Source organism: Eucyclogobius newberryi, unplaced genomic scaffold (genome assembly GCF_026437365.1).
Source record: "Eucyclogobius newberryi isolate DKJ021-1_F unplaced genomic scaffold, fEucNew1.0.hap1 SCAF_181, whole genome shotgun sequence".
Classification (NCBI taxonomy): Eukaryota; Metazoa; Chordata; class Actinopteri; order Gobiiformes; family Gobiidae; genus Eucyclogobius; species Eucyclogobius newberryi.
In genome coordinates this window covers 147831-161405 of record NW_027315814.1, presented here as the reverse complement: position 1 = coordinate 161405, position 13575 = coordinate 147831, and the positions used below count along the sequence as shown (strand labels likewise).

At 39.1% G+C, this 13575-nt stretch overlaps 1 protein-coding gene across 1 annotated transcript in view; it reads left to right on the top strand.

The window, feature by feature from the left end:
* The window catches only part of LOC140365085 (peripheral plasma membrane protein CASK-like), a 29788-nt gene extending 16623 nt beyond the window's left edge, over positions 1 to 13165 (top strand). Inside the window, exons 10-24 of the mRNA XM_072451386.1 lie at positions 1095 to 1283; positions 1573 to 1651; positions 1756 to 1841; positions 2259 to 2351; positions 2466 to 2534; positions 2729 to 2764; positions 3686 to 3727; positions 5547 to 5743; positions 6187 to 6302; positions 7733 to 7813; positions 8264 to 8344; positions 8604 to 8806; positions 9279 to 9362; positions 9514 to 9540; positions 10727 to 13165. Of these exons, the coding sequence (XP_072307487.1) occupies positions 1095 to 1283; positions 1573 to 1651; positions 1756 to 1841; positions 2259 to 2351; positions 2466 to 2534; positions 2729 to 2764; positions 3686 to 3727; positions 5547 to 5743; positions 6187 to 6302; positions 7733 to 7813; positions 8264 to 8344; positions 8604 to 8806; positions 9279 to 9362; positions 9514 to 9540; positions 10727 to 10903 (1560 nt within the window). The 3' untranslated portion in view covers positions 10904 to 13165. The remainder of the gene's footprint in view (positions 1 to 1094; positions 1284 to 1572; positions 1652 to 1755; positions 1842 to 2258; positions 2352 to 2465; positions 2535 to 2728; positions 2765 to 3685; positions 3728 to 5546; positions 5744 to 6186; positions 6303 to 7732; positions 7814 to 8263; positions 8345 to 8603; positions 8807 to 9278; positions 9363 to 9513; positions 9541 to 10726) is intronic.
* The last annotated feature ends 410 nt before the right edge of the window (positions 13166 to 13575 follow it).

The window sequence follows — 13575 nt, the reverse complement described above, 5'->3', positions numbered from 1 at the left end:
GCAGGGAATGATTGACATGTGGGAGAACTACTCGGCCGTCCACGCCACGAGGAAATGAGACTCAGATTGGTAGCCAAAAATCCTCTATTATTCCTTGGGCTGTGCTCTGGACTCGGTGCAGGAGGTGGGGGACAGGAGGGTCCTGGCTAGATTCACATCTATGCTGGACCATGAGTGTCACCCCCTGCAGGACACTCTGTCCGCTCTGGAGAGCAGCTTCAGTGAGAGACTGATCCACCCTCGATGTGTGAGGGAAAGGTTACGTAGGTCTTTCCTTCCTGCTGCTGTCAGACTTTATAACAAAAACTGTTAGTACTGAACACTCGCAATACTGACCTAACCTAATACTGATGTGCAATTCTGTCATATGTGCAATTGCTGTTGGAATTCATGTGCAATTCATGTGCAATTGCTGTTGGAATTCATGTGCAATTCATGTGCAACCTATGTGCTGTCGTGACACATATTCATGTGCAATTACTGTCGTGATCACATGCAATGGTATTTATGTATTTATTTATTTATTTGTCTATGGGAGTTTTTATTTATTTATAGGAGATCTTCTACTGAAAGTGTTTTTCAGACTTCCTATAAGTGATCTGTTCTTCTGTATCTACCTCTGTATCTACCTGCGTTGCACCAATGAAATTTCCCCATGTGGGACAATAAAGGAATATCTTATCTTATCTTATCTTATCTTATCTTAACTAAACTACATATAGGGCTAGGCGATATGGTGATATAAATAGGTAACTTTGTTATTTGGTATTATAATGTGATTTAGTTTTTGTTACTTTGTTGAATGCAGCTCTTGACTCAAACACAGACTCGCCCTCCAACTCCTCCTACTGGTCAGCCTCTGTCACGCTCCGAGTGAGTGACTGGTGGAGTTAACCAATCACAGTGAAGTGTGAAGAACGCTATCTCTAATGACATTATAAACTTATATAAATTAAAATATGATCTAGCTAAAAGAGAAAAATAAACTTTTATAACATATATCTCACACCTATCTACGAAGGAAGAAATAAGGGTCGTGTTTGATTGCAAATGATGTATATTTTGAGTTGGAATTAAGCACGTCTCCCCTCCAGGCCCTGCTGCAGACCCATGATGTCGTGGCCCATGAGGTTTACAGTGACGAGGCTCTGCGGGTCACTCCTCCTCCCTCCTCCCCCTTTTTGAACGGAGACTCCCCCGACTCCACCACCGCCGACATGGACTTGGAAAACGTGACCCGGGTCAGGCTGGTGCAGTTCCAGAAGAACACAGACGAACCTATGGTCAGGAGATCCCATTACTACTTGTATTGCTACTTTACTACTACTTTATACTTCTATAAAAAAAATGCATTGGTCAATACAAACAGATTATCAAACATTCACTGGAAATGAGCAAATGGAGAACTGTCCCAGAGCGCCCCCGGTCCTTAGATCCACCTTCTCTGCTAGGAAAACGCTGCTCCTACTGTTACTTCTTTTACTACATAATGTACACCTCTACACAACCTGTTTTGAATCAAATTCGGGATTAAATCAAGACTAAACACAATTTACGTTCTTGATTTTAAAGGGCATTACTTTAAAAATGAACGAGCTCAACCACTGTATCGTGGCCCGCATCATGCACGGAGGAATGATCCACAGACAGGGTAAGACTATTTCGGCTTTATTATACATTATCCTGGCTATTTTTGTACAACTTGGCTTGTGTATTTACAGGTAGATATTTGTGTTCATGATTGTCTTGTTGTAGGGACACTGCATGTTGGAGACGAGATCAGAGAAATCAATGGCATCAGCGTGGCCAATCAGACGGTAGAACAGCTGCAGAAAATGCTGGTGAGTCCCGCCTCCTAATGGGAAAGTAATTTAGGTAAATATAGTATAAAATTGAAGAGTAAAGGCTTAAATACTTGTAGAACAAAACCCACACAATAGAAATGCAAAAATACAACAATAGAGCTTGGGATTGAACGTCTAAAGCAATGTATTGGCCAAGACAAAGTTAAGAAAAAGAGTGTTAGAACAACTCAAACTGCTGGGTCACTTCTGGGTAATACATTTATCACACTATAGTGTCAGAATACTTTTGACATTGACTATTGCAAGTTCAAATATGTATCGATCTAACCAATTTGGACAGATTACAGCATAACGAGGACACAGAACCTCAGACGTTTATATGACTATTTCCAATTGCACTACACACATATGGCTTTTTACAGAAAATTAAATATCTGGATTTGTCTTCCACAGAGGGAGATGAGAGGAAGCATCACCTTTAAGATTGTCCCCAGTTACCGATCGCAATCCATGTCCATCGAGGCAAGTCTTTGTGAAATCGAACAGGTTAAAATGTTTTTTTACATAATTACAAGGAAGGTTACAAGCCTCCACAATTATATAACACAACCTCTAAAGTTTACATCTAAACTGAATAAAGATTGTTTAATACTTTTACAGAAAGAGTCACCGGACATTTCGCGCCAGTCTCCTGCAAACGGCCACGCCAGCGTCACCAGCTCCATACTGGTACTAGAGTTATACCTGCTTTTTATGTTGAAATGCGCCTCTCTCTACTTCCTTCCTATTTAACTGCTGATCCCAACAATTAAAGCACTGAATCATATAGTAACCGAAATCTGTCTACATTTTGACAACAGCAACTGTATCAAACCCCTAAATACATCTATCCACTGAATAATTCTAAAACTTTTCCCATCTAGGATATTCCCTCTACTATCCAACCCAAAGGCCGTCAGGTGAGACTTGAATATCCCAACCCCGCAGTAGTGCTGTCGACAATATGAATGTGTGCATGCCAACGTGTATGCAAACTTCACTCAAAAGTGCTTATCATCATGTATTTTATAGTCATTTTGTACAAGTTGGGCCTCTTCAATATTAAGGCTGCACAATACTACTGTACTAACTGTACTATTTTAACTTACAAGGCTAAAATATGACTTTACTGTTCAGGATGTTCAAATTATTCTATGAGTTTGTAAACATGTGTCAACTTTCAGAGGCCAAAGTAGAGTTCAAGTGTCACACCACTGTCATCAACACACCAGCATTAAGTGTCCTGGTTTGCGGAGGTTAATCTCTATAATTTAATGCAGACACCACACAGCAGTCTCATTTTGACTTAAAAAGCTACTTTTACAATGTATTTGTACTGTGGGTACATTTGTTTTATTAAATATTGAGCTACTAAATACAAAAGGACAAGGCATTTTATTTTAATGTATTGAACTCTTACTGTGGGTTACAAAAGTTGACATTGATTGTGTTAATTTTCATTAAAACAGCAGCAAATCATTACAAATGATTCAGAATTTAAGTGTTTACTTCGGCTGCACTGAAACAGAGTGAAGAATTATGGTCTTTATACTGTATTTCCTCCTGATTTTAGTCGTCAAACTTGTGACTATACGGAGAATAAACCAGAGTAGACCGGGACCAAAAACAGGAAAAGTGTGAACGCAGCCCTGTTGTGCAGCTCTATTTAATATTGGCCAACTTGTCTCTAACATTTCAACCACACCATCAAATCAAATTAACACATTTAGTTCCCTATTCTATTTTCTAACAAAGTACTTCCTGTTTGGTTCAAACCCCCTTTATTTCTTTGCATTACCTTCTGCATGTTCTCTCTGTAAGTGTGATACTCTGACCCATAGATCACCAGAGCTCCTGTCAAAGATCAAAAATTGACAATTAAGGTAAGACCAGCTCAATAGACCCCAAGTAGCAGTAGTGGTAACTGTAGTAGTACAGTAATTGTACAGTAGTTGGTGGTAGTAGTAATAGTTGCAGTTGTATTAGTTGTAGTCAGTGTTGGACAAGCTCCGTCAAAAAGTAATTAGTTCTAGTTACCTGTTACTTCTCCCAAAAAGTTAGGAACTGTGTTTTTGAGTTATGAAAGTAACTAGTTACCAGGTAAAGTAACTATTACATTTCTGAAAAACCTCCAAAAATACAGCCACTGCTGCTTATTCAAGTAAAACACTTGCTCTGTTCTGCCTTAAGGAAGGTTTATGCTTGACCCGCGCGTCAAAATGTCATCATTTTTGCCGACATGGCCCCTCGCACGTCAGGTCAGGGAAAAATGTTGAACTATGCGGATGGTTCTGCGTGGAAAGGAACAGGATCTCCTAGCAGCTCAGATTTCTACTGTCGACGCCGCATGAACCCACGCAGACTATACGTACTGCCAGCGTCTTCTCCGCTGCCCTCCGCACGTCTCATTTCCGTGTGGGACGTATAATCAAAGGTTAAGTTGGCCTGAACATCAGAACATGAGCACTTAAAGAGTTATGATAATAACCACACTTGTGCTCCCCGTGGGTCGAGTGGTTATGGCACAGCACACGTATGCTCGCCGGCCGCAGTGTCTTGAGTTCAAATCCCGACTTCGACAGTTTACTGCATGTCCTCCCTTCTCTCTCATCCCCATTTCACACTGTTCTTTCCTATCTAATAAAGCCTACGAGCAAAGAAAGTCTTTAAAAAAAAAAAGAAAATTACTACACAGAAAGCACTGACCTGACTCACGTTTTTTATCGATCTGTAAACTCCAAGCGCACATCGAGTCGGTTTATGCCCGCTGACCGCTGCTTCTGATCGGTCACTGACTTATAGCAGCTTCTGTGAAAGAGAGAGCGGAGTGTGATCCATCACTGCTGCTGCCTCTCAGTAAAATAACAAGACACGTTACACTGACTGTAACTACAGCGTTATGGCAGAGGAAAGAGTAATTAGTTAGATTACTCGTTACTCAAATTAAAATAATTGCATTAGTAACACCTTTATACTTAAACGCTGAAATTCCCAACTTCCCATTTACAAAGTCCCATTAATGGTGTGTCGCCATCGTAGATTTCTTTGCATTTCATATTGAAGTGGATACAGCATGTGTGGTCTACTCTACAGGAGCCCTATAAGTATCAGGAAATGCGACGCAAATAGACTTTATTTTTGAGATTTGTTTAAATGTACACTTGGAACTTCTCCATTAAAAATACATAAATAAACTGTTGATAATTGTTAGAAAATGAAGCGGAGCGGAGTAAAGTCTGACTTGAAATAAAATTAGATTAACATTTTAAGAGTTCTGACGAAGTGTTAAATCTGAGTCTCATTTCCTCGTGGCGTGGACTGCCGATTAGTCCTGCCACGTATCAATCATAAAACGCACCTACCGCTTACCTGCAGCCGCGTGTGGCTCGTCCCCATGAGAGCAGCACGTTTCCGCGTGTCTAAGCGCATGGATCTATCATAATATAGTTCCCTCAGTATATGGGACAAAATGAAGACGGAGAAAGACTGTAATTGGCTTGATTTCCATACATTTATAGAAAAATTAAAGGGTAAAGGTTAAAAAACACTAAACCATCACAGAATTAATCTATCCATACTATATCTTTGAAACGGTCATCGTTGATCGCCAATCATTTCGCCTATTTCTTTAACTGCTTTTACATTCTGATCCCCAGTATCCGTTTTTAAACATGTTTTGGGCATCTTCTATTTGTTTTCCAGATCTACGTTCGCGCGCAGTTCGAGTATGACCCGTCTAAGGATGAGCTGATCCCATGTAAAGAGGCCGGAGTGCAATTTCGAGTGGGAGACATTATTCAAATCATTTCCAAAGACGATCACAACTGGTGGCAAGGAAAACTAGAAAACACGAAAAACGGGACAGCGGGTCTCATCCCATCGCCAGAGCTACAGGAATGGTGAGAAAACAGACTTTAACAAATTACTGTCTAATATGGCTGTCCAAAAAACTGGTCAAAATGTACATCTTAATTTGAACTAAAAAAAGGTGTTGATTATTGTGGTATAAAAATCTTTGATAACTGTTATGGCTCTTTTTAATAATTTTTTGATTTGTTTTTGCTGATGAAAAGTAAAAAATAGATTAGGATTCAAATTATGACTTTGGGTAAAAAATGTTACACTTAACTCCAAACAACAAAGTTTATATCTGTTTTAGTCCCGGTCTTGTCCCGGTCCCAGTCTAGACCCGGTCTAGTCCCGGTCTGATGGGGTGTATTCATCCAAAGTTGTCCAAAGAAGGCACAGTGTTGAACCAGTGACCTTAATGTCGACTTTCCTGACCCTCCGAGGCCGTAGTTGTAGTTTTGAGACTAAACTACACGTGACGTTTTATTTGCAGGCGTGTGGCTTGCATCGCCATGGAGAAGACCAAACAGGAGCAGCAGGCCAGCTGTACCTGGTTTGGCAAAAAGAAGAAACAGTATAAGGACAAATATCTGGCCAAGCACAACGCAGGTAAAACCATCAAATATAAGACGATGGCATTAAAATCAGGGCTGCACAAATAAATGATTGATATTTCAATATTGGCAAATCCCAATGCCAATAAATGAGTTTAATTGCCTAAGCCTGAGTACAGCAATGTATTTGTAGGGGTATTTTACCATCAAAACTCACAAAACTTGAATTTGAATAAATACTTAATAACTGGCATCTACTAATGTTAGATAAATGTACGGGCAAATGTATAATGTATAAAGTAATATATTTACATCAAATCTAAATCATTCTACATTATAATTTAATAATTCCCCATATTGTGCAGCTCTACTAAAAATCCCTAAATGAACCAACTATTTTTCACCCTTATTTGTTGATAATGATGTCTTTTCCCTTTGAAACGTTTCCTCTCGCTGTCGTGTTGGATAATTCTGCTTCTTGTCCTTGAACTAACAGCAATTAACAGTGTCTGAATGTATTTTCGTTTTCATTTTGAGTGATTTTGATTTGATTTTTGCTGTGGTGATTCTAACCCTCCCTTTCCCACGTTTCATGCTGTCTTAACCCAATGGCTGCATGTAAGTAACGGTCGGAAACAGAAGGAGGCGATGGAGATGTGGTTTGATGTGAGAAAAATAAGGTGTTTAAGTGTTTCTCAAATACATTTAATTTATTCATTTAGCACACACAAAACATGGTAGCTTTACTTTTTCAAAAGCACTAAACCAAAACTTTGTATGGAAAGATCCTGTCCAGTTGGAAAAAGGATATCTATTCACTAACTTTGGTGAATTAGAAATAATAAAAGTGATTACAGAACTCTTAATAGAAAGTCGAAGGTGTGTTTTTCTCACGTCAGACTGAAACTCCATTGTCCTCTGTGAGCTCTGGACTCTGCTCCACTCTCACTATTGTCATCAAACCTAAATAGCCTGTCTATTTTATGCATGTATTAACCATCTTAACCACACATTGTCTGTCAAACAGAAAAAAAAAAAACATTTATTTTATTATCATGAAATAGTGGTTCTCAAGCTTCTTCAAGTCCTTCCTTTGCAGTTTGATCCACATTTTGTCCTCTTTTGAGTTGGGCCTTGTTCAAAACCTTTTAGACCAGGCTTAGATCTGGTTATAGACCTGGTTTGGATCCGGTTTGGAGTTGTTTCTTAGATAGTGCTTTGTGTGAAAAGTTTGAGAACCACTGAAACATAGTATTACATCTAGTATTACTTTATTTTATGTTTGTCAGCATTTGCCAAATAACTTTTAAACATCTGAATATAAACTTGAGTCCGGTGATAAAAGCTAGGATTTTGTATCATTTACATTTTATAACGTTTGATTTTCTGACTTTTAGTGTGAAATCTCTAAATAGATGTAACCTGGTCATAAATAGTCCAAATGTTGAATTGTGATCTTTTTGGTTTTCTTCTGTATCGCTGCAGTGTTTGACCAACTAGACTTGGTCACTTACGAGGAGGTGATCCGAGTGCCGTCGTTTAAAAGGAAAACCCTCGTCCTGCTCGGTGAGTCAAGGTTTGGTTAAATAGAAGGCAAAATGTTATGTTTGGTGTACTTTAGTCCTGGTTTAGTTCTATTTCAGCTCCACTTAAATCCTGATGTGTGGCTAAATAGAACTAAATTGTGTCAGAATCAGGAATAAACCAATATTTAAAGGTGCACTGTGCAACTTTTGTCTCCCTGGATGTTATTGTTTTGCCTGGAATGTTCCACAGTGCAGCTTTAGTCTTAGCTATCTCCATGGCGACAAGTATGTGATGCCACTATGCCAAGCTACAGGTCAGATCGAAGTAAGAATACATGTTTTAAGGGAGTTTTGAGCAATAAAAACAACTGTAATTGAATAAATACATGGTTGATTAGTTTAATGGTCGACTGCAGCACCTTTAAGTAGAACAGATCCAGGGCCGTAAAAGAAATGTTCGATTATTAATAGCTTTCTCTGATTTTTGCAGGAGCCCATGGAGTCGGCAGAAGACACATCAAGAACACGCTGATCGCCAAACACCCGGACCGTTTTGCCTACCCCATCCCCCGTAAGGAACTCATTTTAGATAAAAAGTTAAGACAAAATGTATATGATATATCAGCGTGTGCTATAAATTCAGACCAGGTCCAAACAGTCTCAAACAAGACTATAAACATGTCAAAACCAGAGCTAGTCCAAGACCAAAACTACTGTACATGGACTAAATGAGGACCTGAACCGCTTGCACAAAATGGTTATGTCCTACAAGTCCTTTCTGTTAGTCAGTGGGATCATATTTAATTTTTCCTAATTTTGCTCTCCTCCAGACACCACCCGACCTCCAAAAAAGGACGAGGAGAACGGGAAAAACTACTTCTTTGTGTCACACGATCAGATGATGCAAGACATCAGCAACAACGACTACCTGGAGTACGGCAGCCACGAGGACGCCATGTACGGGACCCGGCTGGAGACCATCAGGCAGATCCACACAACGGGCATGGTGGCAATACTCGACGTAGAGCCACAGGTAAAGGCGGGGGGGACTAAAGGCAGCCGGGGGGGACTAAAGCCAGCCGGGAGGGACTAAAGCCAGCCGGGGGGGACTAAAGCCAGGTTTAAAGTAGGACTAAATCTACTAGGGCTAAACTACAAGCTACAAGTTACAAACTAGATCAAATTGGCACTAAAACAGAACTGATTCAGTACTAAAGGGAGACTAAACCAGGACCTGGAGTCGGGCCACAGGTTAAGATTATAATCACAAATAAATGGGGGCTAAATAACTGCAGTCGCACTAACGTTGGGTGAAATGAGCACATGATGGTTCTGATGGACATTAAGCCACAGGTGGATTTGTACTCAAATAATCAAAATTCAAATCCAGACCATTTAATTTAGTCCTGGTTTAGTTTTTTTTACTACTTCAGGGGACTAAACCAGAATTTGTCGAGGTCTAAACAAAGTCTGTAACTTAGTACTTCATGTGTGTTTTCCCCCAGGCTCTTAAAATCTTGAGGACGGCAGAATTTGCTCCTTTTGTTGTGTTCATCGCCGCGCCAACAATCACCCCGGGAATGACCGAGGTACATATATTTCTATTCATTTATCTCTCTCAAATTCACTCAGTCCAGTCCAAGCTCTCGCTCACTGTCCTTTTGTTTAACTTTTGTTTAAACTCATCTTTTCTTTTCCTGCATGTTTATATTTGTGTTGCATGCTTAATTTTCACTAAAGATCCCACGATGGTGCAGAAAATTGCCTGTAAGTATTAATCCTGAGCTTTTACACTGTGCCATGTGTTTGTAGAAATGCTAGCTTGGTCCAACCTGAACAAATCCTTTTGTCTTTCCCCATTTGTCAGTTGCTCAATTTTGCACCAATACTATCAATGTTTACATACAGTAGTTCTGTATTAATCAAATGTAAATCAAATTGTGATATGACATTAGGAAATTACAATTTTTTGAGGATTTATATCACTTTGCCTTGATTTTCACACAATCCTTTCCACTAGCTCAATTTGGCACCATGATTATAAACTGATTTACATTAAATGATCTATGCTTTGGCGCAAGGGAAACTGTTCTCCATGTACTTTGCCTTCTAACATACATTTTCCAACATTTAGAAATCAAATTGAATCAAACGTTAAATCAAAACTGTTCTCAGCACTAGCAGTAGGAATAAACAAAAATAATAATTTGGATCACTTTTTGGATAAATTTAGGATTTTTACCGATTTAAAAGGTAAAAAACAAAACTAGTTCTTTCTAAATATTTTGCTGCGGTCCAAACTGTCACTTTCTAAACACTTTCAAATCATCCTAATTATCCACTGCAAGGAGTTTAGGATCAGTATTAGATCAGACCCCCGCTGCCTCACGGAAGTCAGAATTGGCTCCAATATGGCGGCCCAAAAAGACAATAATTATATGGCGGCCCTCGATACGCTTCAGACACTGCGTTAGGGTCAAGAGAGCGGATTTGGACCCAAGAAAGAAAATTATTGCCTGAGCTGTATCAGCGGGACCGGTCTCGGTCGCCACCATGTTGAGGACAGTAACTTACGTTTCGGTCGCCGCCATATTGGAATTCTGACTTTCGTGAGACAGCGCGGGTCTGATCTAGACCTAACCTGGAGTTCAGCGGCCAACTAGCATGCTAACAGCGTTCTTCCTGGTTCTCTGACAATGAAATGCTATAAAATTGGATACAGAATACACACAATGAATGCATTTTGAGCCTAAGAGCTACGTTTCTAATATATCTGTACTAGGACAGAGTACATTTGTCTCAACATGGACCAAAACCAGTCACAGCCACTTTAAGTCATGTCATTTTAAAGATATGGTACCGTTACTTCTCCCGACCCTGAACAAAATGGCTAAAATGCTTGGCCTCGAGGACGTAAGACTCGACAACAATGTATTTGTTTTGCTTTTTCCAGGATGATTCTCTACAGCGGCTGCAGAAAGAGTCGGAGCTGCTCCAGAAAACCTACGCACACTATTTCGACCAAACGATCATCAACAATGAGATCGACGACACCATCCGCCTGCTGGAGGAGGCCGTGGACCTGGTCTCCACTACCCCACAATGGGTGCCCGTCTCCTGGGTATACTGACCTCCTACTCCCCCTCTCACTCCTGGAGGTCCCCCTTTTACACCCAACCAACCACTCAATGGAAAATATCAGCAAAACTCAGTTAAAATAATGGACTCTTGACACAAAAAGACAGTTCTAGGGCCTAAAGGCAATCTGTGTACATATTATACAAATTATACATAAATATATAATTATAAATGAAGTAATATGGTTGTGCGTATAGACGTAAATGCAGGGAGAGGAGCGGTAGACATTTTGTACGTTTATTTTTTAATTTGAGCGTGAAAATTGATGGATTTAACAGCGAAAGGCAATATTAGCATGTGTACAACTCTCTGCCCTCTTAATTTTCTTCCAAAAATCAAGAGAAGCAAGCACATAATATGAAGATGCAATGGTGGCGAAAAGCAAAAAAATACAAAAAATAAATCAAGAAAAGCACATTTTTTGGATTGAAGTATTTAAGTTTATCCTGTGGTAACCCGATTTTGTTCCCGTTTGTATGGAATGTTTTGTTTACAAGATGGTTTGCACAAACATGGACACGTGTATCGCATCTATGGGTTCGTCAATGCCTTCTGAAGATTCAAAACGGCTCTTAAGCTAAAAACTTTGAAGGAAAAGGAAGGAAAAAAACGATAAACTGCCTTATCGAGCTTAAGGGGAAGGAGCGGATAACAACTATGCACACCCCGGTTCAACTCAAAGGCAGCGAGGACGATTTCTTCTCTTCTTAATGAAATAATATTATAATAGGAGGTTTATCAATCACAATGTTAAATATTTGGAAATGAAGCTAGATGGACACACTACATTCTAGACGGTACTTTTGTATTTGTTGTTAACACTAATTATTTGGGCAATTCATCTACCTCTATGGATTTTCAGTAGGTTCTATGTCAGATGCCCTCCCAGAAGGAACTAATTTAACCAGTGTCTGGATGGTACAGTGGCTTGAAGAGTAAAAAGTGGCATTTCTCCACATTTGTGGTCAGTTTTACAGTCCATTCACTCTTAGTGCAATACTTTGAGTGGCATGTGTTAGCACACTTTAGCTTAGAGTAATTAAACATACAATCAGATCAGTTTTGTCAAAAAAGTCAAAAACCAGGTTTTGTCTTGGTCGTGTCCTGGTGGTACTTTGACAGCAAAATAAATGTATTTGTATGTAAATTGCATACTTAACACATTTTAATGTCTGTTTTGACACTAAAATACAATAAATGTCTGGCCTGGTTTAGACCCAGTTAATTCCCAATATTGTCTAGTCTTAGACCTGGTGTAAACTTAATGGTACTACTATGAAAGTGAAATATCCAAGTGTTACTCAAGTGTTGCAAACTTTGGGGTAATCATATCTTACAATTTGAGTTGTTGTTTTTTTTTGTTTGAAAGAGGACTATCCCGAAATGTACCTCAAGACCCAGTCTAGTCCTGATTTAGTCTCAGTCTAGTTCGGAAGGTACTTTTGGCCACGTTTTTCCATCTAAAATCCTGCAAATTCCCCCAATGGCTCCTTGCGATTGGTAGACCTCCTCTATGTCGATCTCTAGTGTTTTTCAATAGGAGAGGCTGGATATGCTAAACTTAGAGCCACTGTTTAATTGTCGTTTGTACAAATCGAGTATTGTTTCAGACGGAGGGATGAACTCTCCTCTGTGTATGTTTAACTGGTGTCTTAGAGTGAAGAGCCAATGTAAAATACTAACCCAAAAGAGCTCGATATGTGAAATCTGCTTTGGACACTGCAAAAATAAATCTACACGACTTGAATTAACAATATTGATCGTTTTGAGAAGTTAAAAATGACCAGCAGAACTGTTTTTGAAATTAAGAATCATTTCACGTTGTACATGTTTTTCCCCCTGTAGCATTAACATTTGAGAGAAGATGGAAATCTGAACATTTAAACTAAAACAAGAATCTAATGCAAACATCGACCCCATCACATCAACCTAAAGTCAATCAAACAAGTTGAATAATCTAAAAGTCAAAACTACTCATCATGATTCTCAATTCAAGTCGTTTTAATTCAAGATATTTATTTTTTGCAGTAAATGGGTCCTACGTCGCTGTTGTCATCAGTTTGTTGATAAAATGGCAGTAACAGTATTTTAGCTGGATTTTGCGATGACATCAGCGACGCAGGCTCAATTTGAACCAAAGTGAACATTTAAGTCCTGTGTAAATGAAATCTGCAAACGACAACTTCAAAATGAGACGTTGTTCTTTTGTTATGTTGATTTTTAAAAAAATATATTTCATTTTAAGTGTTCAAAAGTCTGTGGGTCGTTATTTGTTCCAGTCCAGATTTAGAAGACGCAGATGAGACCAAGACGACTATTGATATTATGTTACAAGAAAAGTAAGAGACGGCGTAATATCTGATTTATAATTTGAAATTGATGTAATTGGAAGGGTTTTTTTGGCCTGTAGGCTTTATTCGTCACATTAATCAAGCTGTGTGAGAAACATATAATTTCATGAGTATGATTTTATTATAAATTTACACAATTACTAGTACTACCCACCTCTGGTTACTATCACCACCTAATACTAATACGTACTTGCCACTACTACCATTGTCAGTACAAATTACTACAAATATACTGCGTAGTACATTTACAAACCTCTCCTACTTCCACTGGGATCTACTTCCACTAAATACCATTATGAAATACACTGGTGAA